The following is a 27,657-nucleotide window of genomic DNA, read 5'->3' on the forward strand; positions in this document are numbered from 1 at the left end:
TTTGGGGTTTGTTTTTTGCTTTTAAGACAATTTTTAGAATAAAGACTGACAGGAAACAAAAAATAGCAATGTGGAATACAAAGACAGCTAATTTCAGAAAAAAGACTGAAAACGTGTTTCTGCAATTTTTATGTATTCAAGACTGTCAAGGGAGTGTAATATTTGAAATTAATATGCTCTGGTAATTTTGCAAACGAATTATGCATTTGTTATCAGTCTTCAGAAATGCAAGACAAAGAACCAAACTGTTCTGCATATGGATAAACCAAGATTTACCAATCCACAACCTTAGGAAAAAAATTGTTGCATTGACATCAGTGTATCTCTAACAGAGGCAAAAGGCTGTGCAGTTAGGATATTAGTCCTGGTCCTGAGTAGCTGCTCCATGAAGACTTCAACCCAAACACTTCAAGCGAACAATTTCCTCGTTCATAAACACAAGGTACGTCACAAACACAAATGTTTAGCCATTTAGGACCTATTGTGAAAAGGTTCTGCCTCTTAAGAGAAGGCTGAGATAAGAGATAAAAAAGATCTAAAACTTAATGGTGGAAGGCACTATGTAAGTATGTTACTACATATTTATTCATTCCTATGGGAGTTTTTAAATCCATCAAGAATGAGCAAGAATTGTTTTCAAAAATGGAAATCAGGACAGTGATCAAAATCTTCCATCATGCCTGTAACAGAAAAACAAGACCAAGACCTATGACTTACTGAATTTTTGGCTCTACTATTTTCCATAGATATTGAACATAATGGGTCAAATTTATTTCTAATATAGATTCAATGATCCATAGGAGTTACTATTGGGACAGAAATGAGGCCACGTGTTAAATAAAATCTGAAAGGAGATACTTATTTTTTATTATTTTCAGATATAATTAGGTCAAAATATTTAATATCAAGGCAAATCCGTATCAGTTCAGGTACTTCTGGCAGCAGCTGCCAGAAAGAAAGTACATTATACACTGGTGCTGTAACTTTAAACAATTTAATTGCATTATTTGTACAGGATGCACGCGAAGACACTGGATTTCCTTCATAGACAGGTCCTTCAGTAGGTAATTTCTTCTTCTCTTCCGCCTCAGAGATCATGTGAAAAGAAACAGATCCTTTTTAAAATGGTTAAATCAAGCAAAATACCCTAGAACACAACTTTTCCATAACTATGGACAACACAAGCCTTTGCATGCTGTAGGAGAAGGATCGCTTCCTCTCCTGATTATGCTACACACAGACGGGCAGGACGGATCCGTGCTGAAAACAACACCTCATTAGCAGGGAGAGGACACCAAGAGAAGGCTGCGGATTGAGACATTTCAGTAAGTCACTTCAGTAAGTCACATCTGCCACCCAGATTTAGCGGAGGGAAATGCTGTCAAGCACAGCTGGATGTTCAACCATCCTGTCATTGCTTTGCCTCCTCAAACTTAACCAGCTCAAATGTGCCAAGCCCCCACCAGAGGTACTTCTGGAGCACTGGGAAATTCAACAAAGTGGCATATTTCAAGCCTAGATCTGACGTACAGGCTGCTCTTTGCATGAGGAAGTTTTTATTTTTAATGATTTTTTTTTTCTTTTCTAAAGACAATGGAAGCTGGTGGGCTGACCCAGTAAACAAAGCACAACAACTGTCAGCGTATCTTAAAATATTAGTCACAAACAAGTAGTCCATAAGCAGCAAAAATATTGGAGCACAGTGTCCTAAGAACTGAGTTTTCTAATATCTAATATGGGATACAACACACTTAGAGCTTTCCTGCAGGGGGTACCCTACCAGCATGTGTGTCTTCTATCCAAACTCCTCATTATTTTATTTTTAATCACTTTGAGCCCTCTACCTCTCAGAAAGATTCAGGGAAAAATGACTGATGGATTTGACATTTCATTGGGGTAAGAAGTAAAATCAGACAGGTAGATACAAACCAGCGTTATCCTCTAAGAATAATTTTCTCAAGTGGTAAAACCATTGGGCTCAGTGAAATAAAGGGGAGAGCCCTCAAAGAACTGTGGTATGAGTCAAGACAGCACATCCCATTGACAAGTCCTCAAGCACTTGACTCAAATTTCATTATTCCCACTTTATGAGAAATAATAAACAATGCAAATCTATGCATGAAAATTAAAGCATTACCAACCACTAAGAACTCCACCAGTTAACAGTACCTTATATGCATTGCCATTTGAGAAAATACGTGCTCAGATGAAAATAAGACTGATCTCATAATTAAGCCATGAATATTCACACTAGAGATAAAGAACTGTCTAGGAAAGTTGGAAGAAGTGGCTTGAAAAGCATAGGGAAGATAGGGTTCGGGGGGGGGGGGTTGGGGCAGGGTGTGTGTGTCATGTGCTTTTGCTCCTGCTCAGCAGCAACCTTAAAAAACGTGGTCATGTATAATACATATCCCACGCAAGCATGTGAATCATAGAATGGGTTGTGTTGGAAGGGACCTTAAAGATCATCTAGTTCCAACCCCCCTGCCACGGGCAGGGACACCTCCTGCTAGACCAGGCTGCTCAAAGCCCCATCCAACCTGGCCTTGAACACTTCCAGGGATGGGGCATCCACAACTTCCCTGGGCAACCTGTTCCAGTGTCTTGCCACCCTCACAGCAAAGAACTTCTTCCTAATATCTAATCTAAGTCCCCACTCTTTCAGTTTAAAATCGTTACCCCTCATCCTATCGCTACGCTCCCTAATAGAGTCCCTCCCCATCTTTCCTGTAGGCCCCCTTTAGGTACTGGAAGGCCACTATAAGGTCTTCCTGAAGCCTTCTCTTCTCCAGGCTGAAAAGCCCCAACTATCTCAGCCTGTCTTTATAGGAGAGGTGCTCCAGCCCTCTGATCACCTTCGTGGCCCTCCTCTGTTCCAACAGGAATCGGAAGCGTTCTGCTGTGTTTCACTGAAATAGAAAGCTGTGCTCTCCTACCTTATCTGCTCTCCTCTTCTACTGTCATTTTTTTTATTCGGAAAAAAAAATAAAAATTTCAAAGCAATGTAAAACACAACTTTTCCATGTCAAAATCTGAGAATTCAGGGTCAAATATAAAGAGTTAGCAGCTTCCTCTGGAGCTGCGCTGTAAACAAGAGCTGAAGTCTCAAGGGAGAGGCATTCTCAGCGAATCGCTACCACCTGGTGTGACTGGTGGGGTACCAACTGCTTCCAGATCAGTCTCAAGCCTGAGCAGGTTCCGTGTGAACCCACATATATGTATGTGCTGCGTGTTGTGGACTGACACCATAACTTAACAACAGGAAGTTCAGCAGCAAGTCCAGCTGAAGGAACTCCCACCTTCTCCCCTGACTGTCATTCCCACCCCCCTGCCATGGCTCACCAGCCCCTGAATTACACTGGCACAACTCTATGGGGCCACGCTGTGAACCCAAACAGGGAACTGTTCCAGCTTTAAAAAGACCCCAGAAATAAATGTATGTATTTATTTAACTCACAGCATGATCTCTCAAACTATTGTTCTGGCATAACCGAGGGGTGGAGTGGCACAGTGTGGTGGGAACAGGAATACCTTTTGCCAGTATTGTTGACAAACATTTTGGATTGTGAAATAATGGCCTTAGCAAATTTTCTAAGTGCTTCAAGCACTAAGATCTTAGACTTCCAGTGCCTGGTGGGTCTTAACATACACTCTACAAACAGTTTCTAACTTCCGTACTACTTTAAACTCAGCAATGTCTGCTTTATTTCTTACTTGATGGTTCTAAAAGCTACCTGAAGGCAAGAGCTCTATGAACAGCCCAGTCCTGCCCCCCAGCCTCCTTACACGCTGCCCAAATCCTAACACAGTCTCACCTGCTTAAAAATAAAGCAAGGAATGGCAGAGACTTTCCAGTAAGACTCTGATTACATGATGTTGATCACATAAGGTCATAACACAGACAGGTGGGATACAGGGAAAGACGCTCTTGAAAATTTTAGGAACACCAGCTAGCTTTCCCAAAGGCAGCCTGAGGAGCAGCCCAGCAGGCAAGTAATACATTCAAAGCATCAAGGGGTTGCTTCACATCCTACGCTGTAGTTGTGCAGGAGAAGCCATGATAAAAAAAGCATAGTGTTTCTCTTCCTCTCTCCATCAAAGGGCTGCAGCTTCACTGCCATTCTCTCCTGGCTAACTTGCACTCGGGCATGATGTTCTACAGTGAATACTTGAGCAGAGTATATTATCTTCAGGACTAATTTCAAACAGTGCAAATACCACAGAAGAGATGAAGGCTGCTGCTAAGCTAACATGTAAGAGAGGAACCTTTCTCAAATAAATAAATGGAGTATCTGTGTACACACAGAGAGGGAAACCTCCTCAGCTGTTTGGATATAAACATGTATCTCAGGACAGAACTTTAGATGCAAAATTGAGACTTTTTTGGTTCCTGCTGATTAGCCACATGTGACTCAAGTGTGCCAGCTGGACTAGATGCCATTCTGAGCTGTGTCATCCTCCACGTGCCTTGTCAAGGGAGCCAAGACTCCAACCAAACAAGATTCTTAAGTTGATTCCCTGGACCAAGTGTGTTAAATAATATCATCTCCATTTTTTAACACCTAAATTTCCCTTCTTCTCCGCTCTGTTGCTTCAGCTGAGGATGGACAATAGCAGCACTGCTCTACTTGGGAAGGTATGCTCAAAATAAGCAAAAGTAATAGAACCCGTGCAACTTCTTTTATCTTACACTAGTAGAGACAAATACATGAAGCATGGTGTTAATATGATGGAAAATATACATCCACATAGGAAACAGCTTTTCAGCCTCACCTTTAGGTCATCAAAACTCTCTGATACAGGACTAAGCAAAATAAAGCCCAAGTTAGTGTGTAAACAGGAGTCCTATGTAGCTTGTTTCAATGTTAGCACCAGTGCAGTTACACTCTATGACTTTCATCTAAAAATTCTCATTGCATCTAAAAGTATTACTTAAATCAAACCACTGAATTCCAAAGTTAAATGAATTATTCCTTTAATAAAGACTTGAAGTACTTAAATGAGATTAGATATTTTCCTTAATGTCCTTTGGGTATTTACTGCTGTACATCAGAAGATGGTATATGCCCTGTACAAGAAATCCACACAATCAGTAAAAGCGGAGCTGCCCATGGAGTTGGTCAATGATTTAAACATGCCAGGAGAGGAAGTATTTGTTGTCTCACTCTATGAAGCTGTGCTTTTATTGTTAACTTATTTACTCACTGTTAGCTGGTTGTAACTGAATGCTAGTTTAGATACTTGGGTGATAGATCATATAAATTTTGCATACGTGAATGAAGATTTGTCTGGTGGTTTAGTACACAATTTGTGAGGATGACTGGCCATCTATTGAAAAGCAACCCAGTGGAAAGGCTGGGAACAGAAGCCACAGCTCTCCAATCCTTATATTCTCTGCTCTAACTGGACTTCCTTTATTTCACTCCTCCTAATGCAAATAAAAGGTATTTTTATGAACCTCAACAGCCAACATAATCAATGTCACATGAGTAGTCTTATAAAACTACTATTTTTTTTTGTGATACACATACAGTAGAGAAACAGTCAGTTCTTACCTAAGCATTCATAGCATACTAGTACATGGTACAGGTGGCTATTACAGCAATAAGCTTTCCAAAAAACACTGTATTTTTTTCTAATCTTTAAAACAGCTCCCTCTTCTGGCATACTCTTTCTATGCTGTTTAAGTACCATACTTCATTCCTTACCAGTTTTTAATTCTGTTTGGTTCCTAACACTCAACAAATCCAATTTCAGTGTTAAGGCACTTACTATGCAGTACAGCTGTGAAGGCAAAGAGAGAGCACCTTAAATTACAGGTCTTGAATGAATGGCTAGTTCTAATCAAGTATTTGTCTAAGATTATCCATATACTTATCTTTACTACCTTTTTCAAAAGGTACCCCAAAAATCAATCCCAATCAGGATCCACACCTGGACAAGAAGCCTGGATGGCCAGCCTCTGGGTCACATTTGCAGGATCATTGAAGTCAGAAGGGATCACCTGAGATCTCCTAGCTCAGCCCCTGACCACACAGGGTCAGCTAGAGCAGGTTGCCCAGGTTTGCACCCAGTCAAGTCTTGATTATCTCCACAGCTTGAGACTTCACAACATCTCAGGACAACCTAACATCTCAGTAGGCAGAAATACTCATGGCAGTGCCCATCTCTAGCTACTGATTATACAAAATACCTGGGAATTTATGTTCCTTACTTTAGCATCTTAATTAGGTGTTTAATATTCGGCTGGATGAAATTGGGCCTTAGAGTTCATTTCTGAACTAGGTGACATGGACCCAGCCAGAACCAGAAAAAAACCACAAAAACAAAACAAACAACCCCCACCCACCAAAAAAAAAAACCACCAAAAAAACCAAAAGAAACCACACCACAGGAGAGCTCTCATAACAAGGCTGACAGTGACAAAACTGCAGAGGTACGAGATGAGGTGAGGCTGGACAGTCATTTTTTCCTACTGCTGATGCTCTGTCACTATTCCATCAAAAAAACAACCAAACCACAAAACCAGAAAGAGGAAAAAGCAGCTTTCACTGCCTAATGTATTCAGGTAGAACAGGTTCTCGACTTCATTCATAGAATTGTTGCTGGAGCTCATTCAGTGACAGTGAGCACAAAGCCTATGGAACAGAGCATGAGCCAGAAGCCAGAGGTCCCCTTGCCCAGGAGGTAAAAAGTCATCTTTCCTCTTAACCTGGCTGCCTATTGCCAGCAGCGTTCCCCATTCCTCCAGTTGTATTACAAAGGCAAACAGTGAACACTACTGTGCCCTGGGGGAGGAGACACCCGCTGCTGACTTAAAAAGTAGCATGAGAGGATGGAAGTATCTTCTTTGAGTAACTCGGTGGTCTCTACTCCAAAATCAAATTTTGCTTCACATAAACAGTTTGGATCTATCTTCTTTTTATTGATTTAGTCACACATTAAGTACTAAGATTCACATACAGGATTACATTCTGGCCAAGGTTGACAGAAGCTACATACTACAACCTAATCTGTCAATATTGTGAGTTCTCACTGGATCCAATGCAGTTCTTGTAGACAAATGGTTATAACATACAGATTACATACCAACAAGCACATTTAATCACATAAATTTTGTATCAAAGCACATTCTAGAACGAAATTGAAGAGAATTGGAGTAAACATGCTTTACACAGTTTGTAAAATGAGGAAATAGATTCTTTTATTATTAAGGAAAGCCCTTGGTCTCAGTGGTGACAGTAGACCTCTGAAGAACTATTCATTCCAGTGACTGCTAAGCAGGGGGAATGATTAACAACTTAAAAAAAAACAAACAAACAAACAAAAAACTGGTTTAGTGGGAGCCAAAAACCCAAAATACAACAGAAGTAAGCTTCAGGGCTATACAATTAGTTTTAGAGTAAAGTATTATTATATAGTGACTTTTCTTATGCAAATGTTGAGGGTGATGACTGTTCAAAACAGCAGGTGAAGACAAAGCCAGCTGATTTACTGAAAGCTTTTCAGAGTCCCTACATTACAATAAAAAACAGAACTTCAAAGACTTTAAAGCTAACAGGAAGCCTCACTTCAATGGAGAACACATTAAAGGCTTGTCATAATCCAGGCAAATTGTTTGCACTATTTTCACTGCTGAAAAACAGTTAAGTAGTCTGCAAGTGACAACAGTCCTGTTGGTGTAAGTAAGTAAAACAAGTAAAAGTAAGCAAGTACAGCCTTTACAAGTAAGTAAAAAGTAAGTAAAACAAGAAGATGATCCAATAACCCAGCAGCAATCCAACTGCAAGCAGGCAGATGAAGAAACTCGGCAAGCGTAGGGACTACTCTGCATGCGTGACAAAGAACGGAATTCTGAAATTATTTCTGTGTATTAATTAATGAACGAAACCTCTGTAGCATGCTTTACCACAAAAAAATATTATTTACATTACACATCATCAACCATGAACTAAGCTTCCCCTGTAAAAGACCACAAATAAAAAAGTTGCCTAGTTTACAGCAATGGTAACAAAAATTCCGAAGCCTAGAAATAAGGTATCGCAATGCACTCTTGCAATGAGATGCAAGAAAAATTTGATGAGCAGCAAAACTTCATGAGCTAAACAGCACGGCGGTTTTAAAATTTGTACTGTATTTATTTACAAAGTTAAATGTTTCATAAATACACAGACACAAATAGACAGATACTCTTAAAACAGTAAAAAAAAAATATTCCATTACACTTTGTGGATCCTGGTTTTCAATGAACCCAAGCAATGTTAAATATTGCTATAGTAGAGTTTATACTTCACTGCTAATTTTACACTAAACAAACACTGCAAAAAGGAAAATAGACCTTTATGACACAAGAGGAAAAAAAACGTAATTCCTGTCCTTTCCATAACGCCTACATTTCCAGAAAACCATGGGCCTGATCCTTCAATAGTACACATTTAATTTTACTCTCATGAGTAAATCTCATAGATTTTAATAGGAAATAATTTACATTAAGAAAGGCAAACAAGTGTATGCGTATATTTTGGACTGCAGAAAATGTGGGCCTTTTACACACTAATTACTACAGTAAACACATTATTACTCTTATACAGAGGTTTTGCTTACACAAGGAGAAAATGTTGCGGAACAAAAAAAGTATACATTAAATATTTCAACTAATATAGCAAAACTTTATTCAAATGATAAGTTTACACAGTCTGCCATTAATAAAAACATTAGCTTGTTGTAGTTAAATGAGATTGAACTCTGCTGCACATTCTGTATTCCAGCTGCTTCAAACACAGCGGACGATCAGTCCTCAGGAGGCAGAATCCTGCCTCATTTAAAGTCAATGGGAATTTTGCCATCAGTTTCAGAGTAGAAGAATGTTTTGGAGTCAATTTTTTTTAAAAAAGGGGGAAGGGGGAGGAAGCTATGTCAGACCAGAGAGAAATCCTCCCCATTACAAACAAATTTGACTAAAAAAAAATATAAAATAAGTATACAGGATTTTCTCCTCAAATCTCTTGCAACAATTAGATTCCAGCAGAAGCTGAGAATTTTACCGTCTTTCTCTTCTATATGCACCTCCCAGCCCCATTTTGTTTGATTACCTATAAACAAAAGCGTATGCATGAATTTCATCAAGACTGGAAAAGTATGTACCAGAGCAGTTTAATGTGCAGAACGATGTATCACATGCTGTAGGACTAACCACGTTCAGTTCAGATCACTGCACACTCCGCTGTGCCTCCTCTCCTTTCTGAGTGAGAGTCGCCCTTGTCTGGCTATTTCTTTCCTTGACCTGTATCAAGCTATCCTTTTGCCCTTCTATTTCATTCCATAAAGAATCTCAACTAAGGATACATGCCTTTCAAGTGTGAAAATTGCTGGACTCCAGAAGGGCTCCGCATTTCATACACAGGAAGTTACAAAAGCATGAGGGGAATGCTATCTAATCCTAACTGTTTAGGTACACGAACACATTGCCAGATGACCCAAATGTCCGGATCTCTCCTAAGGCTGTGTTTTTTGTGTTGGCAGACAGCATTTCCCTTGAAGGCTAAAAATGAGGTATATACCAGGAGGAAAAAGACATTTGATTTATGAGAAGCAAAACTGCATTATGTTATGCCAGGTCCTAGTCAGCTCCCTGCCAGCTACAGCAAGGAGCTTGGGTAACTTGATTCACTATTGAATTAGGGTATCTAAAATGAAAATAGCATTATTGTGGTTGCTGTGATTTTTAATTGTTTTCTCAGTGAGAGAACTTCCTGCTTGTTACCAAGGTAATTCTGAAATAAGAGCAAAACCATAAATCAGCTGCCTGCAAAAGCTTGCAGACCATGACAGAAGCACTCTGAATATTTCACGGATGTCTATTTCTGGTTACCTATCTACTTAATGTAAGATGTTATTAAGGAGTCTTCACAGAACTGTTCCGCAGGAAATAAGCTCCATGTAGCCCTGCCACTACATTTTCTTGCACAAAAATTTTCCTTTCATGAATACAGAGAGCATAAAGTCTGTGCCACTCGGTATATTTTGAGCAGAATAACTTACATGCCTTGCAGAACTACCTTGCCTTGGATGCTAATGTTTGACTTTTTGCTCTTCCCCTATAAATCTTTCTACTGATGTAAGTTAGCTTTACAGATTTACCCTAGTTACAGGCTCTAATACCAACTCAAACACAAGGGTGTCACAACCTCAAGACAGGTGAAAGCTCCAGAACTTGGGTGAAAAAGAAACACTTTGCTGTTCACTTAAGACTTCCAGAAATGCCTTAACTGGAAGAAAGCAGTAATTGAAAAGCATCAAATCGTTCTTGTACCTCTGGAAAACTGTTTGACGATGTAGATCCATACAGATAGTCTTTTACTAAAGAGTTACACTATGCAGTATCTGGCTTAAAAAATTGTTCCCACGAAACAGTAGCAAGATGTAATCATAGGAGGTTTATTTCTTCTTTTCAGTTACAGAAAGAATTTAAACTTCACTGTCACTGGGTTAGAAATTACACTATTATTAACTCCAGGAGGCAAGGGCATAAAATCATTGTGCCCAGAGAAACTAACATAAAATATTCTACGAGGGTTCCAAAACCTTGCAAAAAAAAAAAAAATTTAAAAAAAATAAAAAAAGGAACCACAAAAATAGTATGCTCTCTTTCACCATTAAGGACCAACCCACACACTGGTACATAAACAGCAACAGAGTATGCTCTAACAGAAACAGTAAGCCAAAGATGTGGATAATCAGAAGAGACATTATTTGTATCACTGATTTTGGGGAAGTAACAATAGTATCCAAAACATTCAAATAAACTATAGGAAGTATTAGAAATCTGCAAACTCTTAAGTCAGTGAAAGAGTCCCAATATCTGTGCTTGAGAGGGCTCAAGCTACTTTTGCTAATGGCAGAACTCCTACAGTTCACTGTCAGACTTCAAATAATTTAGTACTTCTCCATTAATTTTAACGTATGCTAAATGAAAATTTAAAGCTTGCATTTTAAAATGACCAGATTTAGATATAACTCAGAACTATAGAATTCTCATTGAGTTCAAGAGGCTTACCATAAAAATTGATGTGCAAAAAGATAAGTTAAAAAACATCTACTATGAAAAAAAGAACTTAAAAAAACCCTACTGTATCCAGAGTTTTCCCTCAAATATCGTAACTTGCACCTTTCAGTTAGCACACAGCTGACATCGCAGTACCACTTTAACATGCAAGAAATAAATGGAAAGTGAGCATAAAAAACGCAATATTGTCACCAAACCACCACCACAGAGTAAATGAGTGAGATATCCCAATTTCTCAGTTTTACCTTATGGCACCGTTACGAATACAGATAACAAATATAACAAAGAAATGTCACCATTGCAATACTACTGATTTTTTGGCCATATGCATGGGCCAAATTCTACCACATCTAGTTAGATTTTTGCAATTTAACATACCCTTTCCAATCATCGCACTTCTAGACTTAAACAAAAAAACTCTTACCAGGAATAATCATGAATAAGAGCCTGGGTAGATTTTTACTTTCATCTTTGGAGAGGTCCTTCCAGGGCCCACACTTTAAGACATGGGTAGCAGCTCCGCAACAGTAAATAAATTCTTCATGTAATGGGACTGGCTCTTCTGACGCCGACCTCATGTTTGCTGTTAGACAGAATAAGATACAGTTATAACAGATCAGCAAATATTTACATAGCTGTCTCTTTGCTATTATACCTTCCCATAGAATAATTGGAAAAAAAACCCCAAACTCCCCAAACAGCTGTCATCTCCAGTAAACAGAGGCCCAATTCAGTATTTGATGTTCAAATAGGTCATAGAAGTCCATACATATTACTACTATATGACAGACAGTGTATATCAGTTTTTGTCACAGAAATATATGATGGTGAATTGGACAATAAGATCTATTCTACCTTGAAAGCAAATAATTTTAAATTTCTTATCCACAATATCCACTGAAAAGATTCAGCTGAAACCTATTTGATGCAAACAAAAGAAAAAATACCAAAGAAACAGAACTACTGCACAAATGCCTTCGCAAGATCTGTGTGCTTCAACTATGGGAACACGGCATCACTTAAAAACAACCAACAAAAAAAAAACCAACAAAAAAAAAAAACCCCAAAAGAAAATACCAGACACCAAAAGGAACACGCTAATTACTACGTTGCCTTCCAGCACTAGCTGGGCTCCTCATTTTCAGTGCAGCATAACTTACTTCTCCAGAAATTTTCAAAGGATTAAAGGAGGAGTCTTTGTCAGTTAAAGCTAATCAAGATTTGATCAGTTCAGGCAAATATTTATGCTCACCTTTATAACTTTCCTTAAATTATTTCATCATCTGAATGCAGCAATGGGAAATAAAACAGCATGCTGCCAAATAAACAAGGCATGCTCATCAGTTCAGGTATTTATCACGTCTGAAATCATTATGTCCTAATAGGCTAGCACTTTGGAACTGGCTGATTGACCAAACTCCCATATCTTTCCTTCAGTAAAAAAGCCACTTCATCAAGTGACTACTTACAAATTAAAATGTCATCAAGATGAACAAAGACATACACAAGCATCTGCCAAAATAACCATTTACTATTTGCAACTACAGGTGCAAAACCTATCTACCAAACGCAGAGTCAGAAGCCTGTCCTTGTTGGAGTACAGTCACACACGTGCATCACTTGGAACAGAGACTGGTGCTTGGTAAGTCCACAAAGCTGTATCAACTTCAAGGGCTATTTGAGCTCTACGAAATATTTCAAATCTTATAAGAACCACATTTCAGGCTTCTGAAGCAACAGATCTGGCTTAAATAGAGTTGAAAAACTTGGCTAAATCAGTACACGAATGACTACGCATTCTTTATCCAATACATGACTGTCTATAACGGAGAAGGCTGCCCACTTAACTGTTTCCAATTTAATTAAATCGTAATTCAAGTCACACACAAGGGGAAAAAAAAAAGATTAAGTCTAATGACTAATCTAAAAGATTAGTCTTTGTTGTCTCTACCTAGTACACCCTGAAAGTTGACTGAAATACGTTATGCAAAGAAAAAAGTATAACGAGACAGCAAGCAAAAAATCCCAAGATTATAGGCCACCAATTCTCAAAAGCAACTCTCAAGGACTTCACATGCAGCCAAGGAAAACATTTTAGATAAGCCTCATCTGGAAATTAACAAGCAAAAGGGGCAACCACCTTTAATGTTATTCAAGAAAATGATCTTTCCTGAGTTCGAAAGCCACTATTTCATGTATAACTTATATACCAGTGATACATCAGCACATGGAATTAGGACAAATAATTCACACAAAATGAGAAGATGATAAAAAAAGATCCAACAAAAAAAAAAAGTAACATTACAGTAAAACTGTGTGTTGTTGCCTACTACCATGATCTTTAAAACATCAGAAGCATCTAGTTAAGGATAACATTAGGCCTTTCAAATGCTTTTGTTTAGCGAAAAAGGAGCATTCATTTCTGAGTACGAGGACCCAAATCCTACTTCCTAATCAGTTTAAGAAGTTTTAAACATGTAAACTAAAGCCTAAAATCTACAAAATTTGCAGGACCATGAGGTGGGAGCACTACCTTCACAAATAGTCACTGGAAAATTCTCAGTGCTACACAATTTGAAAGGAACAGATCTGAATGAAGCTGTCACATCAAGTTAAAATAACAGGCAATGCAGAAGAGACAGATAATGCTCTATTTTGGACTAGCAAGAAGTATCTGGAAAAAATCTAGTATAATGCAAAAATAAAACGCTTCTGTAGGGAGAAGTGTTGTTTAACGCTTCCAATTACAGCACAATTCTCTGGATGAAGTTTTATTTTCCCACCTCCCTCCTTCAGCCCCAGAAAAAGTTCATTTAATGCCAAAGGAGACATCTTTACTCATTCATTATTCGCCGTGTTATCATCTTTAACTTACAGTGACTGGAACATAAGTAATTGAAGTGAATATTGTCAAAATACAATAAGGTATATTTTGCAATGCATTATTCCTGCTTTCATTTCTTCATTATTCAAAGCTGAAAGAAGTCAAGAGCAGCTCTGACAGAGAAACCCAGTTACATCAGCAACCAAAGTAAACATTAAGTTTGTCATCCGATTTCTGAGGTGTTTACGATCCAAAAAGCAAAAGCTGCAAGTCCTTACCCAACAAAGTAGGTTTTATACAATGTTTCCGATCATGAACCAATAAAATCAGTTGTAAAATTTCATTTTGAATTGATTTCACTGAGCAATTCCAAATGGAAATCCCACTGACAACTCTCCATTCACAAGCAGCACTTGCAACAAAAGGTCATAAATTAAGCAATGAAAAAAGGAAGCTCAGCAACACATTTTGGACTGGAGTGGTAGGCTTTTCAGGCTCACACAGACTCTTGTAGTAGTTTTTATCCAGTTTTTAACTTATCTTAACTTATAATATGCACAGTGTTGCAGTACCTGAAAGTAAGACTGCACATTAGAGAAGAAAAGGTTTTCTGAAACACTTCCCATCTGAGACAATCCTAAAAGGCTTCCTAGGACTAGCACTATGTAACATCTGAGGGATTTTTATTTATTTATGGTTGGGTTTTTAATTTGCAACTTTATGGCCTTTACTAATAGAAATGGGTTGACGAGAAAAACAGAGAAAAGGGAGTGGATATATTCCCAGGATACTGTTCAGACCTGCTTTAAGATTAAATCAGTAAAATACCTCTGGATCTCCTTCCTTCTCCATAAATGAAGCTTGGAAGAACAGTAATTTCATTATAGGCATCTATCTTTGGCATGAATTGCCTGTGTTTCCCCTAGAAATACCTTAAGATGGCCTATCAATTTCCAAACACATTTAATGGGCAGACGTCTCGAGAGATGAGACTCCTACCAGCCCAGTCAGCTTGCGGAGAGGGCACCAGAAAGCTACGGAGAAGACAGACCCACAAACTTGACCGGTGGGAGTTTCATATGAGTCATCACAGAAGAAAGTAATAGTTACATTTCTTTCTCTTGCTCTATGTAAGAGATCAGGCCTTATTACATCCCATGCAATGTTTTCCTCTTCCTCTCCATCCCCTGTCTGTAAACTCTCTAAACATACATGGAAAAATATTACAAGAAAGGCAGCTTCTGTCAACAACACTTAATCCAATAACAAACCTTCTGCTAGAATACATAAACATGGGCTTTGATTTACAGCTTAGGGCTTTAGCACTAGATTAACATACCCTTAATGTAGGTGCCTACCTGAACGCAAACTCCTATTACAGGACACAAAGATCTAAGTGACAGTACACGGACTGACTAGTGAACAACCATGGCACCAGCCACTAGGCTTCTGCCTCCGGATGAGGCAAATCATCCCCGAGTTGGCAAAACCTATAATGAGAACTTAGACATACACTTGCACTTACAAACAAACACATATATTTAGGTGTCTTGCCACTGATCTGGCAATGACCTACTGTCTTTGTTTCAGATAAGAACATTTGGAAACAGAATTATCCACAAGGAGCAGATTACTTCTGCCACACAACTAAGTCTCTTCATATTCATCTTTGGTTCAACTGACTCCAAAGTAAAATGCTGATAGTAAAACTAAGTTTCCTTTGCACATATTGTGCTTTATTATTTATGCAACTGCCCTGATGGCGTATTAACTGCTCCTTCCTACACTATTACTGGGACTTGTCGTTTTATTTGAAAGATAACTTGGGAATAACAAAATTTGTGATCTGCACCCAAAATAGTGTTTAATGGAAGAACTGGCACAAACTCAGTCTAGCACCGCATAATATAACCAGAGTAAGTGACTGAGATATGGCCTACAAACTACCCAATCATAAAACAGGACAAACAGGTTGGTGTACCCGATCTGAAGAGCGATGCTAGAGAGATGCAATAGCAAATCACAGGGGCAAAGGTAAGATGCACAAAACAGTGGTGGAACCAAAGTAAAGGAGAAGGAGCACTTAAGCAGATTTGACATACGGGATTCCACAAAGCTGTAAGAAATACAACCCAGGGTGCCCATCGCCAGAGTTACTGTGAGGCCACACTCTGCCCTTTTTGATACGTCACCGTGACTGGGGGAAGTGCCTGAAAACCGCAAAAAGGCAACCATCATGCACATGTTAAAGATGAAGTGTGCAGGGAGCTACCGGTCAGTCAGCCTCGTCTCAGTTCTCAGAAAGCTATCAAAGAAAATCCCCCAAATTTGTACCTGAGCACATGAAAGCAACAGGGAGCACACCCTGCATAGATTTGATGAGGGCACATCATGCTCGAATAACCTCATTGCCTTCTGTGATGAGATGAATGGCTCAGTGGATGAGGGGAGAACACTAGATGCTGTTTAACATAACTTGAGCAAGGCTTTCTACACTGTTTCCCACGGTATTCTTGTAGCTAAGCTAGTGAGATGTGGACTGAGCAGACTATGAGGAGCTCTTGGGGGAAAAAAAAAAAAAGAGAAGATGAAAAAGAAAAAATAAAACACACATGCAAAAAAAAAAACCCAACCCACAACACGAAAAAATCCCAAACCATTAACTTAGCTGCAGTGTCCTTCAAAGACCAGTATTGGGCCAATACTGTTCAATGTCTTCATTAAATACCAGGGCAACGGGACAGTATGTACTCTCGGCAGGTTTGTACATCATACCAGATTGAGAGGGCAAGGAAGACACAGCAACTGAAACACTGGAGGGCAGGGCTACTATCCAAATGGACCTTGACAGGCTGGAAAAATGGGAACCACATGAAATCCAAAGGCAAATGGAAAGTCCTGTATCTAGAATTCAGAAACCCAATGCAGCAACACAGGCTGGGGCTGGAGGGCTAGGAAGTGGCTTTGCAAAAAAGACACTAGTGGATAACAAGTAAAAAATGAGTCAGTAGTGTGTCCTTGCAACCACGAAGACCAAGAACACTAGAGGCTGCATTAGCAAGAGTAGCCAGCAAGTTGTGGGACGTGATTATCTTCCTCTGTTTGGCATTGGAGAGACTGCATCTGGAGTACTGTGTCCAGTTTTGGGCTCCTCAGTACAAGGAAGATATCAATATACTGGAGAGAATCAATTAGATGATATGAATGCTGAAGCATGTGATGTATGTCCAAAGGACAAGGACCAACAAACAGTCAAAAGTTGCAATGAAGGAAATTCTAATGACAAAGAGGTTTCCCCACACACACACTGAGGATTATTAAAAAATGGAAGAAGTTGCCCAGAGAAACTCTAACCTTGGCGATATTCATGCTTGACTGGACAATGCTTCCAGCAACCTGACCTACTTAGCTCTTTCTGAGAAAGGAGCTGGACTACAGCTCAGGGAAGACCTACAGAAGTTGGCTGTATGTAAATTCATGAGACTGGAATAGATACACCTGGGAAGTGCCAAAAGAAATGGCTGATGCAATTGCAGGCTGCTGCTTTTCACAGAATCACGGTAAATCAGGGAAGCTCTTCACGGTTGGTGGTGGGGGGAAGCCAGGAAAAAAAATTGTCGAAAATCATAGCCATTTTCAATCAAGAAAGGTAAGGAGGAGCACCCAAGGCACTATAGGCTGATGTGGCTTAGCTGAATCCTCAGAAAAAAATCACAGGAGCACGTATTCTTCTAATCACATAAAGGAAAAGGCGTTAATCCAGAATAGGAAACCAATTTCCCAATGGCAAATCATGTTTAAACAATGCCACTGCCTTCAATGATAAAATACCTAGCTACAAGGATGAAAGAAAAGAGGTAGATGTAATGCACACTGCCTTATCAAGACTTTTGGCACTGTTGCCCACTGCATTCTCCTTTCCATGCTAAGGAAACACAGGCTGAATAAACTGACTCACACAGTTTGAAAACTAACTGAACAAGCTTAAAAGATAGTCAACTACTGGCTGACAGCTGAATGTCAAACAAGTCAAGTAATCTTGGGTCAATACTGGAGCCTTTCATCAGAAAGCTGGAGACGATGAGACAAAAAATGCAAGCAATGCTAAATCATCTGGGTTAGTGGTTACAGCCAGAGCAGAGCTCTAATTCAGAGAGCTGTTTCCTTGAGAACCTTAAGGACTGGGCCAACAAATCCCTCATGATGCTCAGCAGTGGAAAGCACAAAGATCCACACCTGGAGTGGAACACCATGTTTCAGAAGCAGCTCAGAAATAACTGGCTGAGTAGCAGCCCTGCTGAAAAAGATATGTTTGTCATGATGGATGCCAAACTGAAAGACAACAATGCAATCTCCGCACAGTAAGGCAATCTATGAACCAGACCGAAATTCAAGAAGCGTAGCCAGCAGTTTGAGGGAAGTTACCCTTCCCCTCTATTCAACAGTCTCACGAAGACATAACTGCAATACTGCGCCTAGTTTTATTTACCCCACCAGATCAAGAAAGGCACAGGGAAATGTAGGAGGGTCAAGTCGATAACTACCCAGAGGCTGAGCAGCCTAGAGCACACAAATTCTAAGGAAAAGCTTCACGAACCATAGGAAACTGAAGTAGATGTATTTCATGGATTATCTGTACTGGCCTAAATAAAAAAGAAACGCTGCCCTAACTGGTGAGCTTATGTGACTGAATTCAGTATCACAATGCAAAAGAATAACTGGAAAAACAGAAAGCAAGATTCCTTCAGCTGCCTGCTATGCTAAGGCTCTAACAATTTCTGCACCATTATCCCCAGAAGAGAATCATCCCGACCTGACGTAAGCTCCTTGATTTGCAGACTGGAACGAACATGCTCATAGCTGAGAACTAGAAGCAGAAGGGACAGACTGACCGACCTGGTAGGAAACCTGCAACGATGAACAAGGGGAAGAGGGGGGGAACACAGGATGCCTAGATCTCATCAAGGATTTCTTTGGACAAACTACAGACAAACACTGGATGCCAGATTTTCTACAGAAAAACACCAAACGTAGGCCAAAGACTTTGTAAGCTGTTGTGACATCAGTCACAAATCTTGACCAGTTCTGTACAAGAAAAGCAGCAGCAGCAGCCAGTAGCACATAAAACTGAAACATTTCTTCATTGTACTTTACAGTACAATTCTCTGTCAAAGTCGTATGATGGCAAGGACCCACTAGCCCCTTTCACCTTAGTTCTGAATTAGTAAATAAAAACTCTTAGGTGTTATTTGTAAAAGGGAGCAAAACTAAAAAGTTAACACTATGGACACTTCAAATAAAGAAATGTAGTTATAGAAAATATCCCAATAAAACTCAACCATCTTTACCTAAGGCAGTTCAGAGCAGCAGGCTGTTTTTGTCTAAAACAACTGAAGAAATGAGGCAGCCTTATTTTCAGGGATCATTCAATGACCTAGCAATCTGATGCCTTCAATTTGTTTTGTTCCTGTGTCATTCCCCCCATGCCCCTCCCTCAAGCAAAAAAAAAAAAAAAGCTAGGAGAATTTCACTGATGACCGTGCAAAAATATCTGTGGAAATGCATAGAAATGGGGTACAGCTTACTCATGCTTAGAGCTGTAATGATAAAAAGCTGAAGTGCAGAACGAAAGTGGGAATCAGTTTTCATTTCTGAACCTTGTACAAAGACACCATACAGGAGACTGTGCATAGACCTAAGTAGGAAGAAACTTAGTTTTAAGACTTGGACCTACAGTATCATCACTAAATTTAGATTTCATTACCGCTAATAACCTTGTAGCAGTCACCAAGAAAGCACGTACTGTCCTGGTGGAAGGGAAGCTGGGAAAATAACTTATGGGTATCAATTTTGTACTGGACAAGTGGCCCCTTGTCAGTGTCAAACATTATAAAATCAGTTATTGAGACAGCTTTTCAGCAAAGCAGCAGAGCACTCGCAAATCAAAAAAAGTGTTAGCTTGGAAAGGTCCAGATTTTGTGGATTCAAATCAGGAATGGCTGGATCCCTCATCAACCTTGTTCTAACAAGGTGCTTTGCTCTGGTATGAACAACTTGGAAGAGTTTCAGGGGTAAGGAATCAAGAAATCAAAAAACATTTTCAGATCCCACAATGATAAAGTCTACATTGGTCTGGTACAAACTTATTCAACAGAGAGGGTGGTCAAAACCCTGGGGAAACAGATTAGGAAGGCCAACCATAACTTTTAACCAATCTTAACAACCCACTGAGAGTTTTGGCTTTAAAGAGTTCAGCATGCCCTAATGACTGACAAATTAATAAATAAATAAATGGAGCTCTTGTTAATTATCATAATAGAACTATTACAGCACTCTTGATCTTGATTTCCACACTACTTGCAAGAAGATGAAACAGCAAATGAAAGGCTTCCAAGGGAATCAGGCACAGTGGCAATGTTTATGAAAGCAGTCACAAGCTTGAAAGCATCAACTGTTGGCCTACAGCACTCAACATAGTCGGCAAGCAGATCTGATGTTTCATTGCAGTTCTGGCAACAAAACACTAAGTTTTATGTCTTGTCTCTCTTTCCGCTTTGGCTATCACAGACCTCAGTTTCTGCTTGTGCTGACGCTCCTTTCACAAGGGTCTCAAAAACCCAGTTATGCTTGCCCAGCACTCAAATAGCAGAGTCCACATCCCTTATTATTAGGTAGATGAAGAGATCCTCCATTTGCCATTGCAACTTTTAACACCCAGTTAGAAACATGTAGCACTGGAGTCATAGCAAGCAGAAGAAAAAGCCCAGAAGTCACCCTGGTGTGGCTGAGGATCCCCTGCGGCTTCATACAATACCAGCAACTATAAATGGATCCAAAAGAAAAAAAAAAAAACCACACACATGAAATTCTAAATGTTTTATTGAACACATTTCAGCATTGTGGAAGAGGTCCTACATATCATGTCCTGTCAATCTATTTAATCACACCCAGGTGGTAACTTTCACTTTTTCAAAGGAGCTAAAGCATCACAAATAGTTTGTGAACAGTTCAGAGCTACCAACATAAAAATTATCCCAAAAGACTGTGAGGGTTTGTTGTTTTTTTTTTTTTAAAGTAACTTCATAAGCATAATTAAGGTGGGGAATCCCACAGATCACATTAAAGTAATACTTTACTTTACATACTCCTAGCAACTCCACCATTTTCCAGTTAATATGCAAGCCTGAAAAGAAGCAAGCAAGAAATTCATCACTTAAAGAAACAAGTGCAGTCGAGGAAGTGGTGATAGTTCGCATGAAAACAAACATAATGGTTTAATTTGGTGTAATATGGCGTGTTTTTCAGAACAGAAAGTGGGATCTCAGGAAACATTTTAGCCCCAAGGGAAGAAACAGTTGTTCCTTTGCACATAGTATTAAGATCTACGGGACACATGAAGTAGCTTTCAGACAGCTTTCCCTCCAAATACTGCATTAAAGTATTAGACCTAAAGGAAAATCTCAGGGAGTTTAAAACTGAAATCTGACAGATAAATAAAGAGAAGGTGGTGAGCATGAATAGCAGGTGGGTATAATAAATACACTTTAAATATATGTTCTGAGATTAGGCTGCAATGTTAGTAAAGCCTCAGTCAAGTAAAGGTGGAATTTCTACGTGAGAATATAAAAAGCTGCTGCTGAAGTACATCATCTTCATGGTAAAGAAGGTTTCCAGGGAGAAAACTATGCCAGGTCTCCTCTGACCAGCAAATTTCACAGAAACAGCAGACTCACATCAAGAGATTCTTGTAAATGAACTTTCACAGCTGCCTGCAGGAAAATCAAGCAAAAAGCAAAAATTCTACATTAGAAAATCAAAGGGAAATAAATCGTGGTTTGGAATGGATACCATGAGAAAATTGCTACAAATACAGTAAAGTCTGCAAAATACGCAATTTTTTTAATTGTTTATTTGAACGTGGATTATGTCTAACATCAGTATTTTGGGATCTACCGGGCAAAATTGAAATGTAACACCATGATTACACACTGGGCTAAAATCTTTCTGAAGTTAGAGGTAGGAATGTTATACTTCATGAATAAGAACCCATCATGCTTATGTCTGGATACAGAGAAAAGAAACATCAGTGGCCTTCAAACTTCGGTACATATCACCACCCAAGACAGAGCATGTTCAAAATTGAACAGGTATGTGACTTATGTGCAAGAAGAGTCGACACAGCCTTTCATGGGGTATTGCTTCAATAGAAGAGTGAGAAATAGCAGAAAGACTACAAAAAAGTGAAAGAACAGATAATCAAGGACACATGCACAAGAAGAAACTGAAAACGCGTTTGAGAGAGAGAAAACATGCACATGCAAAAAGTTTTGCTTGTGGCCTAAGGGTTTTGAAAAAATGCTTGCTCACTAAACAAAGATGATGCTTCTTTGACCTTTGATCCCTACTATATCTAGGGAAAACAAGAACTTTGCACCTTTTCAAAAGAAAAAAACAGTCAAAGAACTATTTGGCTCTGCAACCATGCGTTCTATATTCTTATTTTTTTCTACTACATCAAAAACCCTACAAGCCCTACAATTCTCTTGGACAACCATTTAAGTCATGCAGGTAATCCGGACAACATTCAGTGAAACACAAAAATGCAAGAATTTAAAGTAACAGTAACCTATTTGTGTATTTAAACCACCGCACCCAAAAGTTAATCACTTGAACATTTGCAGAAACTTCCATCTTTCAGGAGCTGTATTGACAGGCAAAAGCAGTAAAAAGCAGTTGCTGTTTCATCTTATGTTAAATAACTCCTTTTCTACCTCCTATCAGAATAAGATTCACTACTCAATGGAGAGCACTATTCTTTCTTTGTTCTTGTTAAGTAAAGGAAAGCTCAAAGAGCATAATAAATACTAGCAAGAAGTAGCTATCAAAGCAAAAAAAAAAAAAAAAAACACCATACACCAATCCAATTAGCATCATGCTGTCCTTGATTTAACTTCCTTCATCTTTCACTGTGCTGTTCAGCATGAATCTCCCTAATGAACTATCTCTTATTTCTATATGTTTGTTCCATATTTCCACATTAGCTGTTCTCCTAACATATGCTCTGAATTCATTTTTTTTTCTTTTCTTCACATTTTATTATTTCGACTTATATGTGTTCTTACATCAACTGTTTATCTCACTTTCAACTTAGCTCTCTAGCTTTCTAATAAGGATATAAAAGGATTAGTCAAAATAGCATTTATTTACAGTAGACCAACTTACTGGTTACAACAGCATTCTCCAGTAATCACTAACCTGTGTCTGCTGCTTACCACTTCCTTCTTATATTTACTGCAGCAGGTGTACATTCCGATACTCATTTACTAACCTAAACAGGCTAGGAAGGCACTGGAAGCAGAAACATGAAAACAAATAGACTGTATGCAGCTCTGTGTAAAAGACAAGGGAAATCAAACAGGAGAATCAAACAGCAGACATAAACCAGAGACTACAAAGAATAATACCAGATAGTATTAGATCCCTTTCTGAGTCACTACAGTAATATAATTGTCTATACTATTAATATGAGGCCTGGAGTCCAAGCCCTTCCCAGAAAGAAGCAATGGTGATGTTCATCACTCTGCTGATCAGGGGGGATGGGACAGGGAGTTGAACAGTCAGGCTGGAGAAAGTGCTGCAGTAGCCAAAAGGTTTCTCCCAGAAACAGTGCTGCTGGAAGACGTGCACATCAGTGCTCCAATATACAGACCTACAGTTCTAGTAACAAGAGGATCCAAGTCCATGCTGGAAACATTGCTAGCTTGCTCCTCAAAAGGAGGATAACCCTTGAAGTACCACTATTGTGCGCAGGGACCCAGCTCCTCCCATCAAAACAATCCTGCCAAACCCTGACAACACATGCTAACATACAAATACATACATAAACAAAGCCTGTGTTCATCATAGGTGCAAATAGTAATCCAGTTATCATCTGATACTATTTTTATTTACAATTAGTGCTACAATTTCTTTTGAGAGGTAAAATTTGGGGGGGTTGGATTTCCACAAGAATTTTCTATTTTTTTTTTCTATTTTTTTCTATTAGTTTTTTTTCTATTAGGTTTAAAAAAAAAAAAAAAACAACGAGAAATTTGAGTAAAGAATCTATCTAAACAAAGGACAACAGGAACAGGATCTAAACAGAAGCAGGAGATGAGAAGTAAAAAGGAAAGTACCAGAAGAACAGCACAGTTACCAGCAGCAGTAGGAAGAAGGAAGGAGACTGAGGAAAGAAATGAGGATACTGATGAAAGAAATCCTGCCATATTTGGAGTTGTAATATCTCTATTTAGACATTGTTCTGGCACATCAGGATTACCTAACATATGATAACAAGGCACCTACCACCCAATGCACAGCTGCATTAGGTGATTGGGCAATCTTAGCTAGGTAAATCAACAGTTCTCTCCTTCATTTCACTCTTTTGGCTATGTACTCAGGCTAGTATTTCTATGTAAAAACTTGAATTTGTTTAAGCTTAAGACTCTTTTAAGCTCAGACCTTTCATATTACACATTTGTTTCCTATTATGAACATTCTTTCATCAGAATGACTGACTTCCCCCAGAGTAACCTGTTCACAAACCTTACTGGACAACTAAATGTTATCGTTCAAAGTGTAAGCTGGAATGAAATTTAGTCAAACATTTTACTGAAAATTCGGTATTACACACTGGTTTGTCAAAAGCAGACAAAACCTCGCTAGACAAAATATCACAACACATTTCTATTAAGAACATGCCTGATTTAAATAAGCAAAATCTACCTGTCCTTCATATCCTGCATGCGTGTTATCTGTACCAATGTACAGCATCACTAAGGCTTAAACCTTGAAATTCAGCTCCTAATACGTGGTAAGTATAACCTAGACATTATCCAAAATGGGGACTACCCCTTTTTCCAGCCCAGGTGCCCTCATTATAATGATGGCAAAAATGTAATTTAAAAGAAATCAAAGCTATCAAAAAAAACCAAAAACAAAACCAAACAGTAAGAACAGTGCTATGAGGAAGCTTTAGAGTGAATCTTGTCAAATATACTGTTAAATTCTTTGGCTTGGCAGTCATATTGGAAATTCTGATTTACCATTACCCATACACAATCTATTGTATTTGCCTCTGTGACTCACATGAGGCAGATAAATAGGTAATAACCCATCAGTGTCTCATCTAATTTACAAAGTAGGAAATACAAAACAGAAGTAGCAGAAAGCATATTCAAAACCAACAGAGGTGCCTCCTGAGATAGTGTACCTTTGACGCACTGAACTACTTGAGGCTGGATATTGTGAACACTAGAGCTCCACACGGATGCAAGGCAGGGAGGAGTTGGTAGAGAAGAAATCTACTGCGGAGCTTTAAGTCTTCAGTACATCTGTTCCAGAAAGCTCCTGGGCTGCACTTTGTTGCAGGCAGAGTAGATAGATACTTACATAGCAGGACGAGGTAAAGAAAAATGCTTGCCTCTTTCACAAGCATCTGCTTAAGGTAGTGTCAAAGATTCTTGAAAGATCACTGACTTCAACTGATCTTACACAATCCTTCTAGTAGCTTTCCATGATGGAAAATATTAAATGCTAGTGCTGTCGCTTACCCAGTAAACGTGTGACCACTTCCCTCACTGACATCATAAGCAAGCGCCGCAAGAAAATAGGAAACTGCCATAATCCTAATTAATAATTGAAGGCTTCTAGTCTCTGAGACACATAAAATACAAATTCATATCCAGATTCTGCAACAGGTCCATGCAGATGGACTCTCAGACCTTAATTGGCTATCATAAAATCCCAGAGGGCTAGGAGTATACTGCACCTTAAAAAAATCAGGGTCTGCATCATTCAAGCCGTTCAAGTCTTCTGATGATAAGGCTTTGATATTATACTTAAGTTGCACGAAAAGAAGCCGTTTCATCATTTTTGCAAACACAATGAAAAAGTTACCGGTGAGAAAGCCCGTGACAACTGTCATGACTCAATAGTGCCTCATCGTTATCATCATTTCATTTCCATATCACCGTTCACACTGCGTCCTGAACCGGCTGCTCACCTCCTGTCTGGCACAGGCATTTTTTTTCTCTTTCCTAGCAGCTGCCTTCAAGCCTGCATTTACTAACAGCGGTGATACTCGGGGATCAGCACGAAGAGCAAAACTGACAGACAGAGGGTTCCTGAAGGCGGGCTGTGTACGCCTGCCAGACTCTCGGCTTTTCCAAACCAATTAGTTCCTCTATTAAAACATGCTGCTTTCTACTTACAAATCTCACCTCACTTTTAACTTATAAGCATTCACTACCTTATTTTCTTCATTTATAGACCCTTCAGACCATGGACTTTTTCTTCCTACCTGTTTTATAACTTGCTGCTTAGATAATGAGCATCAGTCAGCTCCAAGTGATGCTTCACAGGAACAACTACTGACATATAGCAAAAACACCACAAGTAGTATCATCGCAGTTGTTTTTTAGACAAGGAGACGCTGCTTAAGGTCTTTTTTCCTCAAGCCTCCTCCCAACCCAAGGAAAAACAAGTCAAGGGAGCAGGTACGAAGCGTTGCTTACTGCGTGGGATGTGTTACTCCATCCTTAACCTTACGCCTAGAAATCGCCAACATGGAACACGAGTGTATGAGGTATAAACCTGATTTCTCCACGGCCGTTGTATGAGGCCCGGGGCACACAGGCACACACACCCCCTCCCCTCACGGCCCAGCCAGGCGCCCCCCTCAGCCCCGCCGCCGGCTGCCGCCCCTCAGGGAGCGGCGAGGCCCGAGGAGCACGGCCGTCTCGGACCCGACACCGCCCGCCGGGCACGGGGAGAGAAGGGAAGGGAGGGAAGGGAGGAAAGGGAGGGGAGGGAAAGGAGGGGAAGGCCCGCCCGGCACACCGTGAGGGGCCCGGCCGGCCCCGCCACCCGCCCTCGGCGGGAGCGCAGCCCGGTCCGCGCTGCCCCCGCCCCACATGGCGCCCCAAGGCGGCGGGGCGGACAGCGGAGCGACCGCCGCCGCCATCGCTGAGGCACGTACCTTCCCCCTTCGCAGGCTCCCCGACACCCAGCGCGGCGGCGGCGGCGGCGGCGTCTGCCTAAACCGGGCGGAAGCAGCCGGTGAGGCCGCTCCTTCCGCCGGGACCGCGCGGGGTGGGCTGAGGGCAGCCCCGCCTCCCGCCGCCCCGCTCCCTGAGGGCGGTGGCCGGGGAATGGCCGCCCCTTCCCTCAGGCCGGCCGCCGCCCCGAGCAGCGCCTCCCCCGCCGGCGGCCGTCTACCCTGGGGCGACAGGGAGGCCGTTCCCGACGGACCGGTGGCCGGTGGGGCCGCCCGGAGGAGGCCCATCGCCCGGTAGGGAAAGGCGGGAGCAAGAGCCAAGTTCCTCAGAGACGCACGTTTTGGGAGTTTCCTTCCATTTCTGTCATTCACGCTTGCCCAAATCTCAGAGTTTCTTTGGGAATTCTGGCAAAGAAAGAAAAAAAATCGGTATTTTCGCAGGAGCAAAATGAGGTGGGGTGCTTAAAAAAAGGCAGAGAAAGGGGTAGCAGAATCACAGACTCATCCTTCAGGGAGTTTGAAGTTGCATCTAAAGGAGGAAACTGGACCTGGGCAGCTGGAGTGTAACACCAAGGTAAAGCAGTCTCCCCTCAAAAAAAAAAAAAAAAAAAGATTTTGAGGATCAGCTCGCAAAAGACAGAAAAAGTAGCAGTAAATCCTGTCCCAACCCACCAGCATCCTGCCATGGAGTCTGAATGTCCGCTCGTTGCGGTGTGAGGGGAGCTCAGGGAA

The 27,657-nt window shown here is 40.2% G+C and overlaps 1 protein-coding gene across 1 annotated transcript in view; it reads right to left on the bottom strand.

Moving 5' to 3' along the window:
• LDAH (lipid droplet associated hydrolase) overlaps positions 1–27,059 on the bottom strand; it is a 131,458-nt gene extending 104,399 nt beyond the window's left edge. Inside the window, exons 1-2 of the mRNA XM_063330554.1 lie at positions 26,908–27,059; positions 11,490–11,648 (exon numbers count right to left, since the gene is read on the bottom strand). Of these exons, the coding sequence (XP_063186624.1) occupies positions 11,490–11,643 (154 nt within the window). The 5' untranslated portion in view covers positions 11,644–11,648; positions 26,908–27,059. The remainder of the gene's footprint in view (positions 1–11,489; positions 11,649–26,907) is intronic.
• Positions 27,060–27,657: the final 598 nt, after the last annotated feature.

Source organism: Chroicocephalus ridibundus, chromosome 3, assembly GCF_963924245.1.
Source record: "Chroicocephalus ridibundus chromosome 3, bChrRid1.1, whole genome shotgun sequence".
Lineage (NCBI taxonomy): Eukaryota > Metazoa > Chordata > Aves > Charadriiformes > Laridae > Chroicocephalus > Chroicocephalus ridibundus.